The 27,854-nt window shown below is 44.2% G+C and overlaps 1 protein-coding gene across 1 annotated transcript; it reads right to left on the bottom strand.

Moving 5' to 3' along the window:
* Positions 1-74: 74 nt before the first annotated feature.
* On the bottom strand, positions 75-26,819 carry fgd1 (FYVE, RhoGEF and PH domain containing 1). Its single transcript, XM_084916442.1, has 18 exons — positions 26,484-26,819; positions 18,233-18,538; positions 17,960-18,158; positions 17,083-17,881; positions 15,222-15,311; positions 14,801-14,949; positions 14,565-14,721; positions 14,244-14,382; positions 11,768-11,826; positions 10,048-10,194; positions 9,864-9,956; positions 9,424-9,503; positions 9,238-9,268; positions 8,389-8,490; positions 8,149-8,277; positions 7,589-7,747; positions 7,281-7,427; positions 75-6,514 (listed from the first exon to the last, which is right to left on the bottom strand). The coding sequence occupies exons 1-18, from the start codon at positions 26,629-26,631 to the stop codon at positions 6,239-6,241; spliced, it is 3,210 nt and encodes a 1,069-aa protein (XP_084772568.1). The 5' UTR covers positions 26,632-26,819; the 3' UTR covers positions 75-6,238.
* Positions 26,820-27,854: the final 1,035 nt, after the last annotated feature.

Raw genomic sequence — 27,854 nt, 5'->3', positions numbered from 1 at the left:
CATTTCAATAAAGTTTTCTGAATATGTCAGCAGTAGTAGTGACAACATATGAAAATCCAGACAGACATTTCACATCTGTTTTTATACTTTTATTTTATTTATAACACTTGTCATTTTATCTTCTTACAGAGGGGGCATGATGGGAAACAGACATCGACAGCATGGAAGGCAGTGGCCGGCCACTAACCGATAACCTGCAATCAATCAATACTCAATCAATAATAACAATATACTTCTAAGTACAACATGAAGGAGAAGAATACACGACGGTGCTGCTGTTACACCAGAGGTGTGGGAACGTAAGCCATTAACAGTCCACAGCACAAACGCCCCTGTAATCACATCAGAACTGCCCCAAAGAAAACAAAAAAAAGTAAAAAATAATAATAATAAAAAGAGCAATAAAAGCAGTAATAACACCTTTGGAATAAAATAACAAATAAATATAAAGCTGCAGACTGAAAGGCTAAATACTGACACCCATCTGAATTGGCACAAAGAAGAGTTCAGAAGCTGTAAGGCAAAAATCAGAACTAGAGGAGTTTTTACACAGAAGCCAGTTTCTCTTCTTTGGACAGTCGACTTCTGGACAGAATAACTGATCCTAGACCAGCACCAGCATTTCACTGCTCTGAAACTACAAACCGCATCAGGGGCTGAGGCGGATGCAAATATTTCTTTAAACTGCTTTAAAAACTTTATTTAAATAGTTCAAACCAAGCAGCAAGTACCCATTGTTTTTAATCTGCAGTTCCTCAACTGGCCACTTGAGGCTGCCTACAACAGTGAGTCTCCATAGACTCCCATGTTAAAATGTCTGAGTGTACAGCAGAAACAAACATGTTTACGCCCTGGTCCACAACATGGGTTTGGTCTCTGTGGCTAATTTAAACCTTTATAAAAACTGTAGTGGGGTGAACTTACTTAGTTATACTTAAGTTGTCAGTATTAGAGGCGTCCCTACTTTGATTGGCAGAAGAATCTCTACAAAGACGTTACAGCCAACAAATTCAAATCCAATGAGTGAACCAAATTGACAGTTTTCATGTAATAAAATTATCTTATACATATTATGACTTCTTTTTAAGTGAAATTGTACTACTTTAATTTGCTATTTAGCATTAATTATCCAGTATCTATGGATTCCACACAAACCAATGGCCAACTTCATGGTGGCTATGTCCATCTTTATATACTGTCGTCAGAACCAGTGAGGAACAGTTTAATCCAGTCTGCAATGATCTCTGGCAACAGAAAAGATTCAATAAAACTCAAACATAAAGAAGCAACTTAAGCGTTGACCACGCAACACATTTTTCACCACATCAAAACAGTTGATGACGATGGGAGCTATATAAGGCTGAGTTACTGGCCATTTCCTTCCATTATCACTGCTTTGCATGCCAAAAACACGCTAAAAAACACACTGTAGCAACCAGAGCCACGTGCAGACTGAGCACCAGATAGCGAGGCGGTGAGGTAGAAGCTAAAGAAAAACTTCCACATTTTGAGAGGAATTTTTGTGTAATGCAGAATCACGAAACACTTCCCAGAGATTCTGCTCTGGTTAGCATGTAGCTTAGCACAAACTGTAGAAGCAAAGGGGAACTGTTAGCTTAGCTTTTCCAACCTATTCATTTGCATTTTACATTAAGAGAAAGCAGCTGCGTGTCATTAGCTTGATAACTAACACAAGTTTCATGATTTTGACTGATTTTTGATGAGTAGCTTGGCCTTTAAACTGTGACGGTCCAGCAGAAAAGGAAAGAAAGGAGCAGGAACAAGCACATCTTTGGTATTTTAGCTTTATCAGCGACCACCAATAACTGATTAACAGTCTGTTAACGAGGCAAAGCAGCTGCATGCAGCCTGTTGCAATTACTCTTCAACTTCTTTTAACTTTCTTCACTTGTATTTCTTCCCGTCTAATTTTACAACTTCCACCATCTTAAGCAGAATTTTGATCAATTCTGACAGAAAACTTTAGAAAGCTGTCCTGGAAAAGCGTCGTCTTTTAAACTCCGCTCAAAGATAACCACCACATCGACATACTACACTCCTCTCTACCAGCAATTTTATAACAGTTTTATCCACTGCCAAACCAAAAAAAAAGTCACTATCTAGAGTTCAATAAGCAAATGGGCAAGAGCCATCCTCTGGATAATTAGTCCAGTGATTAATATGAGTAGCTTCTTATTTTTTTAAAAAACGTGTCAGAAGACGTATCCTGGATCATGGAAAACACGTTACTTTCTTACTAGAAGGTCAAATTATCGCTTCAAGCAAAGGAGATTACTGAAAATCATAGAACTGGGTTAAGAATTATCCAGAAAGTGTTGAACCATCATCTTCAAAAAAGATATGTGGTCTGAAAAATGTGTTGAACGATTGGGATCGGCTGTCACTTTCAACGTTTGGTGAACGTGTAAAAAAATCAATTTCCACACGCAGTGATTGGGACAAAACATCTGTGTCCCCTTAAGGAAAGCAATTATTGGTGAAGCTAATTGAAAAGAAGGGCTTTGATTTGTTAGGGAGTATAAAGATCAGACTCTGGAGCACTGGACAAAGGTCATGATGACTATGATCTGGGGTTTCTTCAGTTGGTCAGGTCATGGTTCAGCAATGTTACGTGACCTAGAACAGGTCAGCTGACCACGTGAATGATTGGATTTGCCAGGATGCATCAGGCTCAAATCAGATTGGCCACCACAGAGTCCAGACCATAACCGCTCTGAGAATCTTAAAGACAGGGATTTGAATCTTCAATCATCAAAGACCTTGCTGTCAATAAATGACAACAACTCTGGATGGAAATAAGTTTGTTGCGACAATGCACAAATTTAAAGGCGGTCCAAAAAACCATAAGAGTGTGTGACGTTTCTTTTTGGCCGGGCAGTATTTTCTTTTCCTTTCTACGCTAACAGGTTCCCCCTGCTTCCAGTGTTCGATCTCACAGCTACAGACGTCACTGAAACGTCAGGTTGTTCCTTTAACCTTCACCCCATCAGTCCTCGAACCGTCTGCGTGGCTCTGGCTGTGCGGAGGAACAGCAAGCGTTAACCTTTTAACCTTTACACAGTCACATGACCTGACAGGGTCACGGGAGAATAAATTATATATTTACAAAATCTTTACTTTGTTTTCTTCTTGCATCAACTTGCATCAAGCAAACATCAACACAATCCAGACTCATAAACACAGAAATATCCAACAACAAGTCGTTTCAGTTCATCGTAGTGTAACAATAATATTCATAATATCTGCTTTTTTTTTTCACTATCAAAACACTGTCCAAAATGTGTTTATAGAGACAGAGAGAGAAATACTGAACCACTGCAAGTCAAAATAAGAAAAACAACAAAAGCCTTTAGTTTTTCTTTTGATTTCTGTTCAGATCGGCTCCATCTAATCGCTGGATTAATTTCAGGAAACAAAAGACCGAATGGGTCAGACCCAGAGAGACGTGAAGGTCCGCAGTCCAGTCCAGGACCTGTTAGAGACTCTGTCCTTAAAAACATCCAAACTTTATACATCCAAAAAACGTCATCGTAAGAGTCCTTTCATTGGACGATTATTTCCATTATTACTTTTTATATCGTATAAATCTTCTGGTCAATAAAAGTCAGAAAACGTCAGTTTCTCAGAGTCCAAGTCTTCAAATGTCTGAATCAACAATCTAAAACTCCAAAATATTTATTTTACTGCCATTAAGAAACACAAAAATCAGACACTGGGAGCAGCTAGAAATTCAAAATAAATCCTTTCAGCTCCACATAAACATTTTCTTCTTCCAAATTATATGTTTGACATTTTGCATTCACAAAAGCAAAGTATTTTGGAGGTTGTAGTTTAACAGGACCACATGACTTACATACCTAATAATTATAAAAACTGAATCATATTTACACGAGAACCTCCTCGAAAGACTTTTCTTTCCTGAATGCAAAGCGTTACATTAAAATGTTGGCGTTTGTACCTCAGTCAGATTAAATAATGAAACATTAACAGAACTGTCTATTAAATTTAGGGCATTATGTCAAAATCAGAACATGTGAAGTCAAAATGTTTATTTTTAGTCATTTTAACTGAGACTGTATCTGCATCAGAAAGAGTTTCTTGGTCAAAATCAGGAGCTACAAAGTCCTTTCATACCAACCTTTGAAGATCAAGAGCAGAAAATCCTAATTTCAAAAGAAAATCTGAAAATCAATCATCAACATTTACCTCATTATTATTAATAATAATATTATTGTGCAGAAGACTGAACAGTTAATAACACCTTTTCAGTTGTTAAGCATAAATAAATACAAGAAACTTCCAGTTTGTCTGATTCAGCTTTTTTTTTTTTTAGTCGGACTGAAGAAACTGTTTGAACTCTGAGAAACAAACATCATCCTCTCAGGAAATAAATACATGAAAAAATATCTCAGACTGAGAAGTTTAAATAAAACCTTCAAACGTTGAGCGCACTTTCTGCAGGTCTGTGAGGAACAGGATCAGGGATTTATTTTTTAAACGGCAGTTCCGGACTTTACCAGCAGAGGGCAGGGAAGCTTCAGCTAAAACCTCAACAGCAGAGGCTGCTGCGGAGGAAATGCTGCTTTCCTCCAATTGGTTGAAAAGTTGAAAGCCAGAATTTCTTCACTGGGGTAAATTGGCGGTAAAAATCCAAAAGTCATTTAAGTGCATTGATGAAGGAAACATCGGTCCAATTCTTCCTTTGTGTTTTTAAAATCTGCTGTTCCCACCATCGACCTTTTTTAACACAGCTCAGCTTCTTTTTTTAACGCAGGGAGGAAACCTGCTGCTTATTCACATCCTCACCTTACACTTGGGATTCACACGTCTGACCTTTGGAGCCTGTTGTTCTCAATCAGGACCTGAGTCACACTTCCACAACCAATCAGCTTTCATCTGACTATAAGTGGGGGTTTAAGGATGCTCGCATTACTCGCTCCTGACATTTTCTCTGTTTTGTCAGATATTTGTGTTTATACAAAATAATAACTGTGTTTTGAATCTTCATATGGATTTTTTTTACTTGCAGTTTGAGGGTTCTTCCTCTGCTTTATGCTGGAGCACATTCTGCATGTTCTGTGGATGCTCAGGAGCTCATAGAGGATTAATCCAGCTGGGAGACGACATCAGGAGAAGACTAACGTGGCTCTGAAACGTTGTTTTTGCTGTTTGACTCAGACACATCACACTTATTTAAAAGTCGTTTCCATTGCAGGAACGTTTCCTGTGACGCCTGCTGAGGAGCTCAGTTCTTCTACCAGCTTTTCCACCAGATCTAAACGAGGATTTTATCCCACGCAGGGTGAAATTTCTCAACATGAGTCCCTGGAAGTAACACCTCTGATTACTTGTAGAGGAAATGTGACTTTATTTGCTCCCAGTCACCAAACCTGTTACAAACCAGCGAGAGACTCACCAGAAATCCGGTTACATGAACTTAAAGTGTGAGCGGTGGAGGACTTGCAGTGGGGTTGGTTCGATGTGCTTTATTGTTGATCAAGTCCAGGAAACGTCCAATCAGAGAGCTTCGGGGTTTGCAGCAGCTGAAAGTAATAACGCTTGTCCTTATCAATTCATGTGCGGATCGTTTTTATACTGAATTTTTATTTATTCTGTGAAGTATCAAAAAGTGGCCACAAACAAGAGGTGGCGTCTTCTGGTTTATCTGCGCGACAGCAGGGAGAAAAATGTTGAATTGTTACTATAATGACTTAAAAACCAGCGAATGAGCAGTGCACGTGCTCCTTACAGCTCTCATCGTTTCACTTTCGGGTCTTTGTGGACGAAATATTTCAAATAGGACGCGACGGTGATGTCATAACTCTGGATGAAGCTGAGGCTCATGGGAGTGCTGAAATCAAGAAAATGGTGACGCAGGACACTCGAATGAGTGTGATGTTATTGTTCAAAGGAGAGACAACTGTCAGAAGAGGCTCCGCCCACTACACCGATTCAACACTGGTTAGAAAAAGGTGAAGTGAGACAGAGAGAAAGAGTGAGAGACGCCAACTCGTGTGGACAGCCGGGAGGAATCATGCAGACGAACCACGCAACTTTAAATACATAGAGAGAGCAGAGTGTGTGTGTGTGTGTGTGTGTGTGTGTGTGTGAGAGAGATATTTTAGCTACAACAGTTTGTTTTGTTTTCTGGTTTCCAACTGATCCTCATTTAAAGGCCCCCATCTTCATCATCGCCATCATTCCTTGTCCTACAGAATCACGTGTTTTCTTCCTCTGCCACAGCTGCAAACTCCTCCCCCTCCTCCTCAAGACTCTCCACAATTGGTCGGTGGAACTGAAGCTCCTCCCCCCTCCCAGCCCTGGACAGGATGTCCATCCATCGCCGCTGCAGCTCTTCCCCGTCGGCGCTGAAGTAGAGGGTCAGGTGGCTCTGGGAGATCTTGAAGGCGTGGCGTCGCTCCAGGCGGTCACACGACTCGGGCAGAGAGACCTCGAAGCCAATCAGAGGCACGCTGCGCTGCGCCTTCACATCCTGTGGGAAAAAGAATAAATTGAGTTCATTGAGGGTGTAATTTGATTTCATCCCAACGTCAAAGACCAGACCAGTCAGAACAGAAACTGGAAGCCTCCATCATCATCATAATTTTCTGTCTGCCGTGTTCTGATTGGTTGATAATGTAAACAAAGAGTCACCAGAGTCACACAAAGTGGAGGAACCTTTAGTGTGATTTTGCTTTTCAAAGCTTCCTCTGTGACCTCACAGAAGTATGGAAGCTTTTTTTGCCACTGCAAATAAATCATCCATAAATCAAAATTATGGGATATTATCTCCAAACTTCATCTTAGTAAATCAGACTTCTGAGAAATAACTTGAAATTCTGACTTACAGATGGCAAAAAAGGTTTTCCTCAGTGGCAGGAACAGGCTTCCATACAGAAGGCACCATAGGACGAGGTGCTGATGTTCCAGCAGGACAGTGTTTGCTAATATTGTGGCTGTAATCAATAAAGAAGCCTGTAGGGGGCACTAGCAAGGTTGCAGATTGTCAATACCACCAGAGAGCTTCTAATACAATCCAGAACTCCCAGCATTTCCTGTTTTGTACAGAGCGCTCACAAGAAAAGAACAGAGGTGAAAGGAGGTGCAGCTAAAAAAATTTAACTGTATCTCCATTCCCATCCAGGGATGCAGCGACCTCTACTGGACCCCTGTATGAACTGCAGCCGGTTCCTGTTCAATTGGATTAACAGGAAAGCGCCTTCTTATATATTTTACATGAATGTAAATTTATAGCGTACCTGTGGAGCTCCATAGATGTAGAGCACCAGCGGCTCGTTCTCGGGGATGACGAACCAGGCTTTCTGCCAGCCCCGCCCTCCTCCTTTCTCCATGTGATGCAGAAAACTACAAATCACACTGTTCTCTGCTGCCAACGAGGCCTGTTTCTATAGCAACGAGAGATGGATGAGAAGAGAATCAGCTGTCTGCAACACTCGACCTGTCGAGCATCTTTGAAAAGAGAAATCCTGAAATGTGCAAACGGCTCCATGCGTGGAGATCTGACAGAGGCAAACGCCGGGTGATGTCAGAGCGTGGTCACACTCACCTCCAGGATGGAGCGTCTTCTGTGGCTGCTGCTGGTCAGCCCGGCGGGAGACGGCGACACGCCCACGAGCGTGGCGTAGCAGTCGATGCAAACGCGGTTGGCTCGGTTGTTGTCGTACGACAGGCGAGCGCGGAACTCCGAGCATTTCCCACAAACCACCTGGAGTCGACATAGACCATCACACAATTGGTAACTATGACAACGCTGTGTAAAGTCTGAAAATGTTGTTGTGCCACAAACGTCTGGCAGACACGTGCTGTAGATACTACAAATATCCAGGTGTTGGGCTACAACAGATGTTCACATCAGCTCATGTATGACATATACTGATATGCTGGGTACGATAAATGTGAGCAGCAGGTGGAGGTGTTGTGGATGCTGCACATGTCACAGACACTACAGATGTGGGCTGGTGTTGGGAACAGTCTGAATGTGGAGAGCTTTGTAACACATCACACTGGTGTTGCAGACGCTGCAAACATCAGCTGGTGTCGTCCAGTGCTGTGGATTTTAAATTGTCTGTAGGTGTTGCAGACAGATGTTATGGATGAAGAACGTACGTGTCCACAGGCTTTGCAGTGGTGGCGCCTCTTGGTAATGGAGTTGAATGGCTCCTGACACTTCATGCACAGAGTCACTTCCTTCTCTCTGATGGGAGTCGGAGCTCGTTTCCCCAGCTCAGCACAGCTCTGGGAGGCAGAGACGGGAGAATATGAGTCACAACTGAATGATTTCTGGGATTTCAAGAACTCTGCTCTTCATGTCAGGGGGTCAATGTTGTCGCTTAGTGTTTGTGTTACCGGAGAGTGAGGCGGCGTGGAGTCATCATCTCGGAGTGAACAGTTCAAGTGTCGGAAACTCTCCATCGTCTGCTCGTGCCTCTGGATGGTCGCCTGGATGGCCTGAATGTAAACAAAGTAAAGGGCGGATTTCATTAAAAAAAGAAGAAGAAAATCCTTCATTACTATCAGTCAATTATAAATTTGTCCTAAAGCAGCGGGCCACATACAGCTGGCTTTGGGCCAGAATGGTGAAAATCCTCTTCCTGTCAGTTTATCTTCACATTTAATCCCTGTAATATCTCAATATAACAGATTTAAGTGTGATTTCAGCCTCAGTCTCAGTATTTTTGCATAATAAATAAATGCTGCTGTAATTATATATAATGAAAGAAATCTGTGAGCACAACTTTTCGGGGTTAAATTGTAAAAAACATAAATGTATAAAATTACAGAAAAGTTCAGGTAGTTTGTTACCGAGACTATCCTGTAATTATATCATATATATTATATAGTTTATCTGATACTTTAGTACTTTGGTGCATTAAAGAGCAGCTGTGGGAGACATCTTTGTGAGTTGGACAAGCTGTAAAATCCATTAAAAAATTAAGTCCTCTTTTGTATTGTCCAAAGATGTCTGTTGGGCCGGATTGGAGTCTTTTGCCAGGCCGATTCTGGGCCCCAGACCTTATGTTTGACAACGCTGTCCTAGAGGCTTTAACGCCAAAACCCTGTGCCTGCTTCACAGTACTCGCCACTGCTGACTGAAAGCACACCACGAACCCATCAGGTCTGCAGCCGAACGTTCCTCCGCAGTTTCTAACGTGCTGGTATCGGATCATCTACGCCCGCTGCATCAGCACCACTTACCTGGATCCAGTCTTTCTTCTCCTCCTCTGTCCTGCAAAGCCAACAGAAAATCAGTCAAATCTTCGAGGAGCAAACCTCGACCTGAGAAACAAACTTCAGTGTGTTTTTATCCTGGGAGACAGATTCTGATTACAGTGAGTCCTCCTGCAGGAGTGAGTGTGCTTCTGTCTCTGTAGGTGTTTGTACCTGGCCTGCAGCTCCAGGGATCTCTGTTTTCCCGACACCAGGAACGTCCTGGCGACAGCGACGCTGCTCGTCTCCTTCAGCTGAGGACACAGGCGGGAAATTCACTGTTAGCTTGTTAAAAATATTCAGGCTAAATTTCAGCACGCTCATCATCATCCTCTCTGATCTCGCTTTATTATTGTTAGTTCTATTTGACAGTTAAAGCTGAGGTGGATGCATGTTTTAATACTGCGTGTCTGCGTCTCTGGAAGATAACACAAAACCCCACCAGGCCAACTTTATGAAGCTTGGACACTGAACGAGTGCTCATCTAGTTATTATTAGTCTGTAGATCACATTAATATTCTTGACTTTACTAAGCGCTTAAGGTGTTTGAAGGTTGAATGCAAAAACACTCTGAGTCTAACAGTGTCTTCAGTGAGAAAAGTCGGAGATCTCACCTCCATGCCGTCCACGTCGATTCGGGCTCGGACGCTGTACTTCTGACCAATCAGACGCAGCTTCGGGACGCAATACAGTAACCTGTCATTGAACTGCAGAGAGAGGCAGGTGTCGCTTATTACTGTTACTATGACCCTATGAACTCTGTAAAGCACTGAGAAGGAGACACAGACAGGGAAGTACCAGTATCAGGTATCTGTCCTGCGTGGTCCCGTTCTTATTGGACAGCTTGAGGATGTGTCCCTCTTTAATGAGCTCATTAGTTGGGTTAACAATGTCTTCTTCTCCTCCCAACAACTCGTACACCTTCAACAGCTTCCTCATTCGCTCCTGGCAGAGACATAAAAGAATCACTTAGCGGTTAATGTTCCTGCCGATGCTACATGATGGTTTTAGGGCATTTTACGTTCACTGGAAACCTAAATATTAGATATAAGACACAAAAGGCAAACTGTGAGATTACTAGGACAGCTGTGGAGCCTGAAGGCAAAGTTTTCGATCTACATTCTAGTGTTTCCAGCGAGTCGTCAGCGGGGAGACCTGACATCCTGAAATGAGTTTCTCTACAGGAAGTCTGGATCCCCTCTGAGGTGACTCTACAGATCAGGGTTCTAATGGAGCGCTTCCAGTTTAAGTTTTAACCCTAAAACCCTAAAACACCATGTGACACATGAGCTTTGAGACATCTACATCATCGGTGTGATTTTCTTTAAACCCTAACTCCTTTTATGTTTTTGTTTCAGATGAACAAACTGTGAGCACCAAACTGCAAAACAAAAGCCAGATGTAGCAAAAATGTTACATCTTATTTCATGGTTCAGGCTTTACAGGGTTAAAGCGCAGAGAGGGCACATACTACAAATATGTACTGGTCTGGAGTAATCTGCTATCACTGCCTGATGGAAAACACTGTAAAAATATTTGATGATTGGCTGAAAGGAAACAGCTGGAGTCTGGCAAATCACAGCAAAATGGTTGAAGGAACTGCCCTCTTCTTCTTCTTCTTTCAGCTGCTCCCTTTAGGGGTCACCACAACTCTATCCATCTTCTCTGTGGTCTTCCTCATTTCCTCCTGCCTGGCAGCTCCATCTTCAGCAGCACGTCCACCCTCCCTCCTCTGCACGTCCAAACCATCTGAGCTTTGCCTCTGACTTTGTGTCCAAACCCTCCATCTGAGCTGTACATCTCACGTTTCTAAGTTGGAGGAAATGCAGTATATGAAAAATGTAAGCATGGTAACCATGATCGGGTCTGGACCAATGTCCAGAAGTTAAGCTCTGTCTAACTGAACGCCATGAGCGGCTGTAGTGTATTCTTAGTATTAGCTTCCCTCTAAAGCTTGTTTAATGCCACTCACACGTCCTCGTCTGATTATGTCGCGTTTTCTCACTGCCTCCTGCACAAATCTCCAAAAAGCTGTCAGCTGAGTGAAACCGGCTCACATCAGCAGCAGCGGCTTTCCTTTAATCAGTCACAGCTGATTAGAGACGACGGCAAACATCCCGCTGAGAGGAGGTGGAGAGGCTCAGACCTCTGAGTCATTACAGCAAAAACCAGCCTGAACTCCATGAATCCACATTTCTGCCTCTCGTGCTCTTGTTTACATTAACCATGCTAATCACGCCATCGCTGAGAGACCTCTGCAAACCCACCTGGGTACCCGACGTTCTTCAGGCAGACTCGAACCTGAAGTATAAACCAACCTTTGAAGCAGCAGTCGTGTTTACCAGGAGCTTCGGGCAGTTAATGAGTGTAATCAGCAGAGTTTAATTAAAGATGAAATAAAAGTTGAGCTTTAATCTATCCCGGGCCACAGTTATCTGAGTGATGTGGTGTGAACTGCAGCAGACGGGGGTGATTATGGCTCACAGCTCCGGGTGTCGAATGTGTGAGAGTATCTTACCATCTTCCTGATGGCAGCGTTGGAGTGTTCGGCTGCTGTGGCGATCAGCTCCAGAGACTCTGCAGGAGAGAGAGGACAGTTACATGAGCCAGTAGCTCAGACACACAGAGACACAGGAACCAATGAGGGCGAGGCTACCAAATACTCTGGCTTCTAGCTTCTCTGTGCAGCAGCGCTCCCTGAAGCCCAAAGTTTGCTCCGTAGAACAAGAGCTGATGAACCCAAACTAAAGTCTACAGTTACACTATATTGCCAAAAGTACTTGCTTGTCTGCTTTCACACACACAAAGTCGAGTAGTGTCCCATTATTATTCCATAGAGTTTAATATAATGTTGTCCCACCCAGAGCTTCAACTCTTCTGGGAATGTTTTAGGAAGGTGTTTATCAGAATTTTTAATTGTTCTTCCAGACGAGCATTTGTGAGGTCAGACACTGATGTTGGACAAGAAGACCTGGCTCACAGTCTCTGCTCTAATTCCTCCCAGAGGTGTCCTGTTGGGTTGAGGTCAGGACGCTGTGCAGGCCAGTCAAGTTCTTCCACACCAAACTCTCTCGCCCATGTCTTTATGCACCTTGCTTTGTGCACTGGTGCGCAGTCATGTTGGAACAGGAAGGGGTCATCACTCCAGAGACCATTTCTCCATGCTCTACAGTCCAGTGGTGGCGCTGCATCTGCTGCTTTGCATCGCACCTGCTGATGTAAGCCTCAGCTGCAGCTGCTCGGCTGTAGAGGCTCATTCCATGAAGCTCTCCACGCACCGATCTTAAGCTAATCTGAAGGGCACACAGAGTTTGGAGAACTGTAGCGACTGATCTCTGGTGATCTCTGTGACCTTTCTGTGATTTTACCTGGCCTACAACTTCATGGCTGAGTTGCTATCGTTCCCAATCACTGCCACCTTGCTATAATACCACTATCAGCTGATGTAATTTAATTTGAGGAAATTCCACAACTGGACTTGTTGCACAGGTAGCATCCTATCAAGGTACCACGCTGGAGTTTAGTGAGCTCAGAGCGAGTTGTTATTTCACAAATGCTTGCAGAAGCAGTCTGCATGTCTGGGTGCTTGATTTTATACACCTGTGGTCCTGGAAGTGCTTGGAACACCTGGATTCAATGATTTGGATGGATGAGTGAATACTTTTGGCAAGATAGTGTATCAGAATTATTACATAAACTGTTTGAAGTGTGATCAAAAACATTAAAAAGCTTTACTCGATTCATATTTGCCTGATCTCATATTCAGGTTCACGCTCTGGTACAACTCTGGCCTGTTTTCAGCACAGCAGCTCTTTTAGATCTTTCATTCGAAGTCCTAAAGTGTGTGGAAACAGCGATCCTTCTACCTGAAGGTTTTATTTTATAGCCAAAAAGTTCCTGTGTTTTCATTCTGCTCTGAATCGGCATGACAGCACCACGGTTCAGATCCTCGGGCACCTCAGGACGTTACAGCTCTTAAAACCACCATAGTCATTAAAGAAAAAACGAGCACACTTTCGGTCTCACTCCTGCCTTTAGGAAACTGAAAATTTCAACTGAAAACTGATCGGTCACAGCCAAACATGCAGCTCTTATCAGTACCGGCGATCCTTCGCTCTCAGTTTGAAACAGATGCCTCTGAACATGTCTGAGATTCACGGTGAAGTCACAGTGCAAGCGCTCAGAACGGGACTTCCTCTAGGGATCTAATAATGTCCGAGAGGACGACGCTGCATGTGCAAACAGCCAAATCTAATCTAACTGGGCCTTTTGATTTTCACTGGCCTGTTCTTTAAGGTTTTTAAACACACTTGATCGCACACAAGTGTCTCTGTTTTATAATCGAAGAACATTTCAAGACTAGAGCCTGGAACAAGGTCTTAGAGACATCATACATGTCCGAGCTCTCATTTTTAGCCTAAACCACTGTTTTTAAAATATTTTGTGCTCAAAAACAAAGTTGACGTTTAAAGACACACCTGTAATCAGATACACCGTCTGGCATGTTGTCAGTTCTTTTGATTGTATCGTCTTGTGGGTTTGGCCTTTGCAGGAAGCTCCATCACATCAGTTATATCAGGCTTCCTGAAGTGTCTGTTTAGCTTGTTTTGCACCACATTAACCAAATTCCCCAGCAGATGATGCACTCAGTCAGAGAGCTGCTGACAATTGCTTTTCTTTTTTTTTTTACACTTTTGTTGAGGTGCTGCATCCTGCTCGTGGGTAGCTATGATTTCCTCCACATATTAAAGTAGTTCATTTTTCCTACTCATAAATTCAGTTATCCTTTTCATCTCATTTCTATCAGAGAATTTCTGTTTCTACAGGTTAAGGACTTTAATACATAACAGAATAATAGGCAATAATAACAGTAAACTAAAAAAATACAATATATTTTTGTCTAGATTCTATTAATAATGCACGGTTGACACTATTTGGGAACGGTGGCCTGGAGAACTCAAGGCAGTCGTGTTTTTGTGCATTTGTTTTCATACTCTGGGCGTCCCTGTAGTCCGGGGCGTCCTCTGGCAGCCTGTGGAGGTAATCTTTGAGCAGCAGCTCATAGCGAGGAATCCTCTGAACCGGCTCCAACATGTGGTGCTGCAGAGTCAGGTTCCCACAGCGCTCCTCCCTCTGCACAGAAACATCAAGCACACGTTTGTACACAACAACGTGTGATGATCTTAAACTAATGAGCCAAAACAGGACGCCCTGAGCAGCCTGGAGGCTGCAGACCTCTGAAGGTCCCTGTGGTATCTGGTGCAGAGCCGTCAGCAGCAGATCATTTATGTCCTGTAAAGATCTGGATTATGTACCTGTATCTCCTGAACGATGGTCTTGAACTGAGTCGATCTCTCCATCCAGATGTTCACCAGCTCCATGGCTCGGTCAAAGTTCTTCACGTACTCGCCGTACATCTTCAGGAAGGGGGCCAGCTTCTGTAAGATGTCACCGATCCGCGGGTTTAAGTCCCTGTGGGAACAAAGAGGAAGGGAGTGAGAGGAGCTCCTGAGGAGGAGCAGGAGAAGAGGAAGAGGAGATGGAGGCTCACCACTCCTCCATGCGTTTCTGCAGCGCCGGCAGCAGGAACTGCTGGTGGAAACAGTAGATGGAGCAGATGTTGGAGAAGATCCCCAGAACGACATCACAGGGGAAGGAGGAGCGAGACCGAGCCTCCTCCAGGAGTCTGGCACAGAAAACCTGTGGGAGGAGATGGCTTCAGTCGGGCTGATATTTCTCACAACAGGAAAGAGTTCACAACCGCCAAGCCTGCAGTGGGAATACTGTGGGGTTTCCATGGCAACAGTGACAGCTCAGTGATGTGAAAGTCGGCTAACAGACAAACTGATTCTACCAGGAGGAGACGACCTGCGAGCGACTGACAGCTAGGTAAGCTCGCAGTCTAAGCCTAGTGTGGCGGGCAGCTCCTCTTCCTATTGGCTCACAGGCTGAGGAGACCCCTCTCGACTCACCTGGTCCAGCAGGTGGAGCTTTGAGACGTAGGCAATCTCTGTGTGCAGCAGCTCATTGGCGATGTTGAAGACCCTCTGCTGGACAGACATCTGGACACAGAGACAGTTAAACGAGTGAGTGCACAGTAAATATTTTCCTCTTTTAAAGGCAAAAACGCCCAAATCTGGAGGCTGGACAGAGACCCAAGTTCAAGTCAGAGAGAGTTTTCATTCATTCGCATTATTGTTATTATCATTATTATAACATTAAACTATATAGCTAGGTTTAGGACATAGATATAATAATGATGTTGAATTATTATGGATGGCATCATACAATAATGACGGTAGCATTACTATGACTGTAATGCTCTAAATACTACTCAACGACCTTGAAACCTATAAACTACTTAGGGTACCAAGATTCATACATTCAAATATTTACTTCAAATAAAAGTACTGTTTCTTTTTCTGTGTATTTGCATATAGAAACAGTGTGACTGCCTTTGATTTCCATTCAGTTGTAAACATCCCAAATCATTTTTAACATATTTAGCACTAATTCAGCCACTTAGGCTTATGATTTATAGATCCCTGCTTACCAATAACAATTCAATTCAGTTTTATTTATGTAACACCAAATCACAACAATGGATGGATTGGATTTATATAGTTATATTGGATTTATATAGCGCTTTTCAAGGCACCCAAAGCGCTTTACAATGCCACTATTCATTCACACACTGGTGGAGGCAAGACTGACAGAAGCGAGGCTGCCATATCGCGCCATCGGCCCCTCTGGCCAACACCAGTAGGCGGTAGGGTAAAGTGTCTTGCCTAAGGACACAACAACCACGACAGAGAGCCCGGGGATCGAACCGGCGACCTTCCTGTTACAGATGCGCTTCCCAACCCCCTGAGCCACAGTCGCCCAAGTGTAATGTAAGGGAACCTACAGTATTACAGCGAAACTCAACAATCAGACAACCCCCAATAAGCAACCACTTTGGCGACAGTGGGAAGGAAAAACTCCCTTTTAACAGGAAGAAACCTCAGGCAGAACCAGGCTCAGGGAGGGGCGGCTATCTGCCGCGACCGGCTGGGGGTTGTTGTGGTAACAGAAAACACAGATATAATAATAGTTACCATAAATATTTGGTGATGATATGAGCCGAACCACATACAGGACATTGTTGTCATTACGTCTGTTCTTATGTTAAACCTTCCTATTGCGCTTCTAATTGTTCACACCGTTAGTAATTAAATTTGTTCTCGTATTTAAATATATTCTCAACTGTAACTAAACTAATGCAGGTGTGGCAAAAACCGCCCATTGGTGGGTTTTTAGTAGCGTAAGTAAGTGAGATCATAACCAGAATTGAATGCATTAGAAATACTTATTATAATAATATAATTTATTATGTTATATTTTCCCGTGTTTTTATATGTATTATATTAATACTTATATTATATTTACTATTTTTATATTTATATTATATTTTGATCCTGTACTATTACTTTAATATAGAGTCTAAATACAGATATTCAACACAAACCAGTGTTTGAAGCCTGCAGCTGCGTCGATCATGTAAAACATCTGTATGAGGACGCGGGCCTGCACATGAACCTGAAACATAGCCCCGTGTTTTCCAGATCAATCTCCTCTGTGTATTTATTGACCCCCGTCGACCTTTTTAAACTCCCACATGTTGTCCAAGATTCCTATTGGTGGAACAGTTATTTCCATGAAAAGTGAAAGCGTCTGTTCTAAAACCCATCTTTTCGTGACCGTTTTCAGTTTCATCCAAAACGAAATTACAGATGTGTAACGGGTCACGAACATCAGCCTGAGGAAACCTGGTTAGACCACCTGAATCCTCACCTCAGCAGAGTCCTGTCGGTCTGTCTTGGGAGGGGCCAGCACCAGAGTTAGCTCCGCCTCCTCCTCCTCCAGGTCGCTGTCTCCCTCCTCTGAAAACTCCCTCCTCCGCCTCGCACCTGCTCTCGGGTCCCCCTCTTCCCCCTCCCCCTCACCTCCCTCCCCAGCATACGAGGATGAGCTGGAGAGTCTGGGCAAAAGGGCGGGGCTGCACTGATAGGCCACGCCCCCATCATCCACACCCGCGAAGCAGAGCTCCTCGCTGTGTGATGGAGAGCTGATGCTGTCGATGCCGCTGTCTCGATTGGCCAGCTTGCCGTCCGTCTGCGAGGAGGGGAGGGACAGACGCTCGGAGGGCAACTCTGATTGGTCGAGCAGCGCTGGCTGCAGCTGCTGCTCCCTCATTTCCACGGCAACCACATCATCCTCTACATGTTTCTCTGAGGGGCTGTAACCCGACTCCATGGACAGACGCTTGTGATGGTGATCGTCCCGGCAAGCAGCCGCCAGCTCTTCATCATCATCGTCTTCATCGTCATCACCGTCATCGCCATTATTGTCATCTTCCTCATCAGGTAGATCACCCACTCCCCCCTCATCCTCACCCTCAGGCCCACCCTCATCCCCCTGTGTGATGTCGTCGTGGCTCGTGAGCTCACAGGACGGCTCCTCTTCAGGGAGGGGCGGGGCCAGTGATGATGCTGGTGATGAAGGTCGGGAGGATGACAGGGAGGAGGGGGGGTCGGAGAGCCGGGGACACAGCGCCCCACCGGTGATGTCAGGAACCACAATGATCTGTTCCCTGTAAACAAACAAACAATAAACAAACAGAAAAGACTCATATAATGACATCACTCCTCCTTAACCAATCAGAACTCACCGCTCAAACTTCTCGATGAGTGACAGGACACAGGTGGGGGAGGCGGTGCCGTCTGCACGAATAGGTGGAGGTCGGCCTGCCCGAGGGTCCGCTGGGAGGGGTTTGCAGGGGGGTGTAGGTGGGAGGGGCTTTTCTGGTGCTCGGGGGCGCGGCCTGGAAACCCCTGTCTGCTGCTGGAGGTGGGGGGGTTTCGGTGGCACTGTGGAAGGCGGAGTTACAGGTGAGCGATGACCTCATGGATGTGTTAAAAAAAAAAGTGAATCAAATTCTTACCCTGAGGTTTAGGTCCCGGCAGCGGCGGCCTGCTCTTGCTCGGTGGTGTAATTGTGGTAGCTGGCAGCTCCGGCGGCCCCGTGTCGTTCACCAGCAGGAGCCCATTCGCAGAGCCACGGCGTTCTGCTAGCTCTGCCCCTCCCTCCAAGGAGGCGGGACCTGATGTGGAAGAGGTTGGCCCCGGGTCAGAGCTCGGCTGCTGCGAAGAGTCGGCATCCAGCGCCCCCAGGTGGCCGCACGGTGAGCAGGACGGCTCCAGAGAGAGGCTCTTAGTCAGCAAGCTGGGACTGGAGGAGGAGGAGGGACCTGAGGAGGAGGGGACAGGTAAAAATATATAAGGGTTTGTGTTAGTTTGTTAGCTAAAAATGTTTGTAAAAAAGGGATTTTGGTTAGGCTTTCTGTCTACAGATCCTGAAGCTTCATCAAACTCTCGGCAGGTTTCCTCTAAATCCAGGAGACATTTTCTCTGCTGCTCTTTGTTTTCAGAAGCTTTTACTTCAGCTATCCTTCACACACTAACAGCCTTCGTATTCAATCAAAGCTGAAAAACTTTCTTTATTAGATTTGTTAACTTCCAAAGAAGCGAGGAGACGGGACTGACTCAGCCGAATGTGTTTGTGCGTTTCACTTATTTTGCTTTTCACTTCCTTTTTCTGGCTTTTATGTTCCACCACTGTGTCTTTGAACCTTTGATTTTCAGTTTTTTAAATGTGGTTTATATTTTTCATAGTATTGTTGGCTCTTGTTTTATAGATCCACATTCCTCAGACGGGGTGTTTTTATTGACTTTTTATATTGTTTTTTTATTCCATTAATTATTCCATAAAGAAAAGAAGTCATAAATACTGGACCGCACTCTTTATAATTTGTGAAATATGGCACTGGCCTTGGTGGCCCTGCTTGTTCCTTGATGGTTTTATTGCTGTTTTATCAAAGTGTATTTATGACTTCTCTTCTCCAGCCTTTGACGATGACTTGACCTCATGTTTCTTTGTCCTGCAGTTAATTTATTTCATTTTTAGCTTTGTGCACAAACAGATTTATTCTGTTTGTTTGTTCTTGTTTCTGTTTGCTTATTTCACGCAAATCATCTTAATGTTTCTGTGTCAGAGCCAACAGTGACTGCTGCCCTTTAGGAACAGACACATTTCCTGATGGTCAACAGTGAACTTGATTGGCGATAACAGAGGAAACCGATGGGCTATTCAGGCTTGACTCTCTCCGTGTCGCCATGGTGCCCCAGGGATGCATACAGGTGTGTCCATGCAGCTTTCTCAGGGAAGTGATGCAGTGTCACCCGGCTGTGCATAATAAACGACCAGAAGAAAAAGGAAAAGTGTGTAAAAAAGGATATCCACAGAAATCTATTTGATGTTAAATAATGAGTCCTTAGTAGAAACCAGGTCTACCCAAGGGTTAAGTCTTTTCTAAATACTTACTTTATGTTGTAAAGTAATATTTGGGATATTGAACTAATTACCTCATGCTTTATATAAATTGGTCCAGTTATCCTTACTTCCAGGTCTGAATAGTGAAGCCAGTGTGGATGTGTCTATAGGGAGGCGTATTCTCTGTCTGCAAAAACAAACCCAGTTGTGTTGCCTCTATGAGAAAACGACCCTTCTGCTCATTTGATTTACGAGCTCACTAAACGCTCTCCGGGTGACTTTACAGCCTCAATCGTGAGTTTAAAGTCTTATTGAACAGAACACAATGCTCGTTTTGTAAGTTATGGACCAGTTGAGACTGAAATAGAAGGTCAACAAGTTTTGCTTTAGGGTGGTGCTAACTTGCAATAGTGATTGATTGCAGTGTCGCTTACTTTCTCAGTCACATCCACCCCTTGCTTGTCCCTTCTAGTTTTAAAATGTCATGATGGTGAAATGGTAAAACCTCAGTGACCAGTGGCTGACAGCACAGCTGGTCATGAATTTCATAATTACAAACAGTCTTTAAATTATTCATCATCTTAAAAAACTTGTCTGGCAGGGTTTGGCAGGATGTAGTATAACATAAAGGACTTTCAGCTGCTGCCTGATTAACAAAGAGTCGCCATGGTGGGTAGCTCAGCATGTTTGATTTTGCAGATTTTTATGCCAGATGTCCTTCATGATGCGATCTCAAAAGAGTTTCATGTTTCCCACCAGGATCGGAGATCTGAGATCTTTTACTGTTTAGGCCACTGTGTAAACCTCTACATTACTATTAAACAGCTGAAATAAAAACATGTTAACAACTCAAAGAAAGCATAAAGATGGACAGCTGCCGTCACTTAAAAGTGAAGCCAGTTGTAAAGCGCCTTAAACCTGCAGTCTATTAAACAGCCACCAGGAGGCGATACCTGTGGATGGCATAGGACTTTTATTTCCTGTCCTATAAAAGTCTGCTGTTAAACAGCTCTTTGCTCTGACCTCAGTCACAAAGTCTATTTATATTAAGTCTATGTTGTACATTTTCATAACGTAAAGAGTCAGAAAGGAGGATCCTCATTGGCTAACAACCTCTGAATGAGAAGCCGTTTCATAGGTTGTTACATCCCGTTTTTGGTGAAAACACTCAGCTCAAGGCTTCATAACAGGACTTCAGAAACCGTTGGGTCACAACGGCTACATCCATCTTTTACACTGTCTATACAGCTGCCAATCACCAGACCAGTGTGGTGCACAGAGATGCTACAGTACAAACAAGAGAACCAATCAAAGACTTCTACATCTAAAAAGCCTCAAAAATAAGCAAAAACGTGGTCGAGTCGAAACACTGATGGGTACATCTAACATAAGTCATAAGTCTGCTACAACAGGGCGACTAAAGGAAAGTCCAATAGTTTCCAGCAAATATTGAACGGTATTTATGATTGAAATCCCCCCTCCCTAGAGTAAACATCCGTTCTTTATACAGCCCAAAGTCTAGACTTAGAGATTTGTATGTGGTATGACTGATGCATTCCTGCAGAGCACGTGGGTTTGTTGAGCAATTCCTCATTTTTGTTTCCTCCCGGATTAAAAAAAAAGGTCTCTAAGATCTCTAAAGTCTCTAAAGCCGAATATTTACCCAATGAATAAATAGTTTAATATTTCAGTGGAGCACGAAATTAGAGTTAGCATACAAAATTAGCCGTTTGAGTGAACAGAGTGGCCTGTGATGGAGATCTACACCCGGCCTGCGGACTTTTAAGATGACGTTACGTTTCTCAGATGAAATCTCTGAAAGCAGAGCAGCAAAATTATGAGTTGCAGGAGCTGTGAGTGTGTGCAGTACACACAGTAATTAAGTTATATACGGCAGGGAGTGTGTGTGCAGATGTGAACGTGATGGGAGGTCATGGGAAAACATCAGCAGGCTGATGTGGAGCAGATGGCGTCTCGGTTGTTTAGAAAGCACCGTTAAGAGCAGCAGTCATTAAATCAACAGACTGGAAAAGATTTACTTCAGGCTAAACTGACCACACACACCATTTCCCACAATTCCCTCCAACATCGGCAACAACTTCCTGTTTGAAACAATCCGGATGTTCCGCTCATCATTGAGGGGGTTCAACAAACCTTTTACGCGATTTTGACCTACAGTCAAAGTCCTTCTAGAAGCAAGCCTCGCCACTTGGCTGCCATTTTGAACACCTCAGGGCACCAATCTGGGCAAATATGTTGAAGCGTTAGCTCAGTTAAGTTAAACTTCAGCGCTCACCTGCACATACAAACTCCATGACCAGCCAAAAAAAGTTCATAAGATTTTCTTCTCCTTTTGAAGTTCCTTCAAAACTCTTGGAGCGCTCCGTCTAACGATGCCTCTGCTGCAGGGAATTTCTTTGACTAAGAAGGTTCCAGTTTTTGGGGATTTTTTTAAAAGCTGAACTATTTGGCACAATTTGGTCTGTAGGTGTTTCTGTCCTGGTTTCAGTCTCCGGTCGTCTAGGTAGTGGGGCAGCACCTTAGGCGTGGCCATGCCTTGGAAGTCACTCTCTGACCTCATGAATCCACAATTTCACCACAGAAATCAAACTTTGATTGGGCCCAGTCGTGGGTTTCAGGTCATACTCAACAAAACATTCAGCCTATTTTATAAATTATGGTCATTCTAAGAGTTAAAACATTATCCAGGATGCGCTAATGACTGACTGGGTAATGACTTTCAATCACCTAGTACCCTCTCTCTCTCTCAGTTAGCTCCGCCCCTTGCTCATCACATCAAGGTTTAAAACAATAAGAAGACAGAGAAGACTTCAGCTCGAGGCTTCATGAAAAGGTCCTGACTAACGGATTGGTAACATTTTGCTGTCCACCGACATTCACGCCTTGATTTTGCTCCTCACTCAGACCTGCCAACACCCTCAGTCTTCCCGGGTTTCTTCAGGCTCATTTCTGCTGCTTTTATCAAAGATATTTTTCTTTCAAGGCCATCGGTGAGTGTAGCTCGCCTTCGTCCTTACACAACCCTCTCTTCACCACAATGGACCAGCGCAGCCTTGGCATAGTCACAGTGCAGAGCTCATGCAGATACAAATATAATTGATTTTATTACTGAAATTATTTGTGAACTTTTTGGCTATGGGTCGCTACCCGTGAACATCCTCAGACTGCACTACATTTGGTAATCACAGAGTTAAATTCTCAAGGAGTTGAACCTCCAAATTAGTAAACATGCCCTCCCTCCCTCCCTTCCAGCCACCCAATCAATAAAAACAAGCATTGACAGACTCAGCCAGAAGCTGATAGCCAGTATATTGTAATCAATCTCTTTTCTTTCTCTTATCTAATCCAAGTTTGGATTGAGCGTATCCCTGCTGTCATGAGGCAAGACTCAAGATAGGAAAAGGTGTCTACCTTCTTGCATGTCTTTGGACAGTGGGAGGAACCCAGAGTACCTGGAGACAATCCATGCAGTAACGAGGAGAACACGCAAATTCCACACAGAAAGGATTCAAAACCCGGACCTTCTTGCTTTGAGGCAACAGTGCTCGCCACCACGCCACCCCCAGTTGCTTAATCCTTGTAAGGGTTTGGTCTGTGAGTTGTGTGTGCAGGTAGGTCAGCTGCTGGAGAAAAGCTTTACAGGTCAGTCTATCATCACTCACAGCTGGTCAGAGACAGGTGGGTCTGTAAGCTGATTAACGGGTTTGTAGGTCATCTTTTTTTCAGCACTGTTGATACTTTTTGACATGTGAACAGTGAGACACAAAATCCTCAGTTCCCATTTTAAATGAAGCTCACGCATCAGTCTGCCGAGTTTCATGTTCTGCTGCGGCGTTCTTTTGAGTTACTCGCGTCGTTGTTTTCATTGGTTGGATTGAACTGATGTATATTTTTACTCTTCAAGCTCCTTCATTTGACTTTGAACATTTACAAATATAGCCCACTAAAAATCCAAAGGAACATCCACCTCGCCGTGATCATAAAAATCATATCTAAATATACCCTCCCTGTCTAAAACCAAGTACACCTTTGTTTAGTAACATATTTAGGAAGAGCAGCAGTTTGTTGTCATCTACCCAAATCCTCCATATTCCAAGCCAAGCTTGACACCTTAATAAAACCTTTAACAGCAGAGATGTTTTATAATCCATGTCTGGAGTGATGGGCCGAGCATCCAAAACTGACGTTTTTTTTTTCAGGGATATGGACTCTTTAAAGCTAGATGTGACAATATGGTACGCCGAAGGTTGGCACCTAGTTGCAACACAGGCCAAGAGCGTGGTTGGAAAGCCGCTGGCAATGCCAGCCACTAGGGAAAAAACTGTTTTCCCCAACTGTCTGACAAGTGGCTGCTGGAGGTCGGTGGCTATTACTCAAAACCGGGCACAATGAGGACGATTCGCCGAAAACCTCGCTGCTTTGCTCACTAGCAAACTGTCGTGGTTGTCGGTAGTTGTCTGCCAAGCAGAGGTGAAACAGCAAAAGGTACGAAACAAACCGGAAATGGAGACCATCCTTAATTTAAAGTTTCACTATCGCTCTGTGACAAGTTGGCAACTTCAACACAAACTGCAGGGAATCTGTTAGAGCCAAAACAATCACAAAGAGGTTTTTGGTTAAAGAACTGAAAACTACTTGGTTATAGAAAATAATACCTAATGAGAAGCCAACAGTTCCTTTATAATCATTAGTTAGGACTGAGAGCCCAACGCCATCATCAGTGTAACCTGGTGCATCGCACATCAACCCCACAGGAAACCTTTTGGTTTCTCTGAGATGCCAACAGTGACAAAACTGCAGTATTTGATGTCCTGGGAATGAGAATGGTCTGAAAGCTGATTCCTGCTCATACTTTTGTGCTCGCTGGCTACTCAGCGAGAGAGCGCTGGTGGGAATTCAACAAACAAAGAGACAAGAGAGACAAACTTGGGTGAAGTCCTTCAAAAAGCCAACAGTGTGGAGCCTGACGTCAGTGAGCAACGTGTAGGTGGAGCGATGATTGTATGAAAAGTTGGAACAAGAAAGGGAACAACAGCAGGTGACTACAACGAGGAAGAAACCCATCACAAAATGGCTACAAAAGAAAGACGGTTTTCACAGTTTTAACACAGAAGTTCTTCGTCTATGTCAGACTCCTGTCTCAGAAGCAGGGCGAGCTAGAGGAGCGACAGCAGCGCAAAGATAACCTCGAGCAGCCCACGTATTTTTGGCACTGCCCCCTTCAGACAAAATGCAAATACATCATATAGAGGGCAGCCGCAAAGCTCTGCAGCGCACCTACAGACCATCGGCACACAACCAAACAGGAGCCTGGGATCGTACCACCAACCTTCTGATTAGTAGGCAACCCACACCTGAGCCAAGATGGGGGCTCTGGAGGTCAGTGTGGGTTTCAAGTCATCCCTACGAGTCTTATGGTTATTATGGAGACTGGTGAGGCTCTTTAACAGGTTTCGCTTATTGCTGGCAAGGTTTTTTAAAACAAACAAACAAACAATCCAAATGCAAAATCAAGCACATAGATCACTGAAGCTCCATGTAATTTGGGGTGTGGCATAATTTCAAACAGACTAAAGTTTCTAATCATTTAAGTCAGCGATTCATAGGGATGCTGGATGCCTTGATCACCAGGAAATCACACTCTGATTCAGTCCAGGGCAGTTCTGTCATTCCATAGGTGTTTAATTTGATCGCATCAGAGGCCCTGGGAGTTCTAATATGTGTTGGAAATTGGAATATTCATATTAAATACAAGTCTTAAGAGACTCTCTCCAAATGCCCGGACAACTCTAAAAATGTGAAGTGAACTGGGAATGATGGATTCATTATTAACTCATAGACAGACGATCAAAGACTGCTGTATTCAGGCTGGAGACCTATTGAACCACTCAGCTGTTTATTTAACTTCATTTTGGGGTAATAAAGAGAAAAAATGCATTCTGGAGACTTAACACAAGCCTTCTAAATGATATGAAATGCAAGGAACTCATAGAGCAATCATTTAAAGACTAAATGGATAACAATAATATTGGGGACGTGTCGCACAGAGCTTTAAGAACATTTAATGCTCGACCTGCCCATTCTGCAGAATTCACCTTCATCATTTTACCACTATGAGGCTCAGTGTGTGTGTGTGTGTCCGTGTGTGTGGAGGGGGTGTGTCCGCGTCTGTCTGCAGAAACAAACCAGCTCAGACAGAAACTCAGATCACACCATCTCCATCCTGCTGTGGAGCCACATCAGCCTGGGATGAACAGCCACATTTAACATCGATGGATCAGGAGCCCATCAATAAATCACACACACACACACACACTGCGAGTCTGGCTGTGATGGACTGGCTGTGATGGACTGGCTGTGATGGAGCCTCCTCATTGGTTTCTGTCTGTCTGATGTTTCTGATTCAGTGTGAGTGATGATGGAATAAAGCAGAGAATCGATCAGCTGACATGTGTCGGATATCGACACATGAATGAAGCCTGTTTCAGCTGAGCTGAGAGCAGCAGCAGCCTCACATCTGGCAGACGCAGTATCATGCAGCCATACTAGCCTACATTCACTGCAGCGAGATGTCGGTCAGTGTGTGCGCGTGCACGACAGCCGGAGTGAGCGCGCGTATGTCACCCCCAAACACCCTCCCCCACCTCCCCCATCATCGGGATTATTCTAGTGATGTAAAAAAAAATATATTTATCCGAATAAAATAAAGGCAAACTGGACGCGCCGAGCACGGCGGGGCTGCAGCCGTGCGGGTGCGCGCGAGCCCGTGCAACGCCTGTCAGCAGGTATATGGAGTGTGTGTGCACGCGGTGCAGATGTATGTGATGCTGCCGGAGACTCACCCCTGGTCAGGCTGCTTCTGTCCATGTACATCGCGCAGCAAAACACAAATCCGGTCATTAAAGAAAATGTTGGTGCGGGGAGAGAGCGGCTCTCCCGGTCCACAGCAGCCGAAGAAACCGGGTCAGAGCCACGCACACGCACGCACATACACACGGGAACCCACCGGACCGGCTCGGACTCACAGACACACCGACAGACCGACGGTCCGGACCGACCGCAGACCTGCAGGCTGCTGCTTCGGGATGGATAAGTAGGTTAGATCCGCTCGGTTTGATTCAGGGGGCTGCCCGGTGTGTGAGCGGCGGGCGGCGGCACAGCGAGGGGAGGAGGGGGGAGAGCGAGAGAGAGCTAGTGACATAAGGGGGAGGGGGGGCTCTCAATCCTCCATTTTGGTTTCCATGACAACAAATTAAGAAGATACAGAGAGGGGGAGATGGGGGTGTGATGGTGGTGGTAGTGAAATGTGTAAATACATCAGACTGATTGACAGGCAAGGCCTGATCACGTGGGTTTATGGAGCGGAGGCTACAGACAAACTGACTCAGATTAATGTGAAGTTCTCAAGAACCAGTGCAAGTTACAGGGGCAAACACCGATGTTGGTATCGGATCGATACTAGTGCGATAGGGTCGATATTTTGTCCTCCAATCGATATTTTGTTCATATATATGTATATATATGTATATATATATATATATGTATATATATGTATATATATATATATATGTATATATATATGTATATATATATGTATATATATATATATGTATATATATATATATATATATATATATAGGGATGGGTATCGAAACCCGGTTCTTGTTGAGAACCGGTTCCCACTGTTTCAATTCCTTGGAATTGTTTGACATTTTTGCAAACGATTCCCTTATCGATTCCAGTCGCCCCGAATGACGTCACCACGTTGCGGAGCGTCATTTACCTGGCAGGAAACACGACGCCTAACGCTCAAAAGTTTGTTTTTACTTTACAAGAACGGATGACAACAGGGCAACTTGCAATACTTGCAAAGTAGATATTTCATTTAAGGGAGGAAACACTACGAATATGCAAAAGCATTTGCTCACAAAACACGCGATGACCTTAAATGAATGTCGTGATTTTAATTCCGCTCCGGACTCGTGAATCTCAACCCAGCAGCAGCGGTAACGTTTGCACGTCCTCTCCCGTTAATGCGGCAGGTAAATAATCAACTAACAGTGCATATTATGTTAGCGCGATCTGCCTTATTACAAAACCTGCCATTACTGTGCATTTAAGTGACCATGATGAGGGATACAGACAGAGTCTGGCTGGCGCTCGCTGGCAGTTCTCGCTGCAGTCTACCGGTAGCGTCTCCTTTCAGGCCAGGA

This window comes from Perissodus microlepis, chromosome 20, assembly GCF_051167445.1.
Source record: "Perissodus microlepis isolate ML-2025 ecotype Zambia chromosome 20, ASM5116744v1, whole genome shotgun sequence".
In the NCBI taxonomy this organism is placed as follows: Eukaryota; Metazoa; Chordata; class Actinopteri; order Cichliformes; family Cichlidae; genus Perissodus; species Perissodus microlepis.
This window is presented reverse-complemented; position numbering and strand designations above follow the sequence as displayed.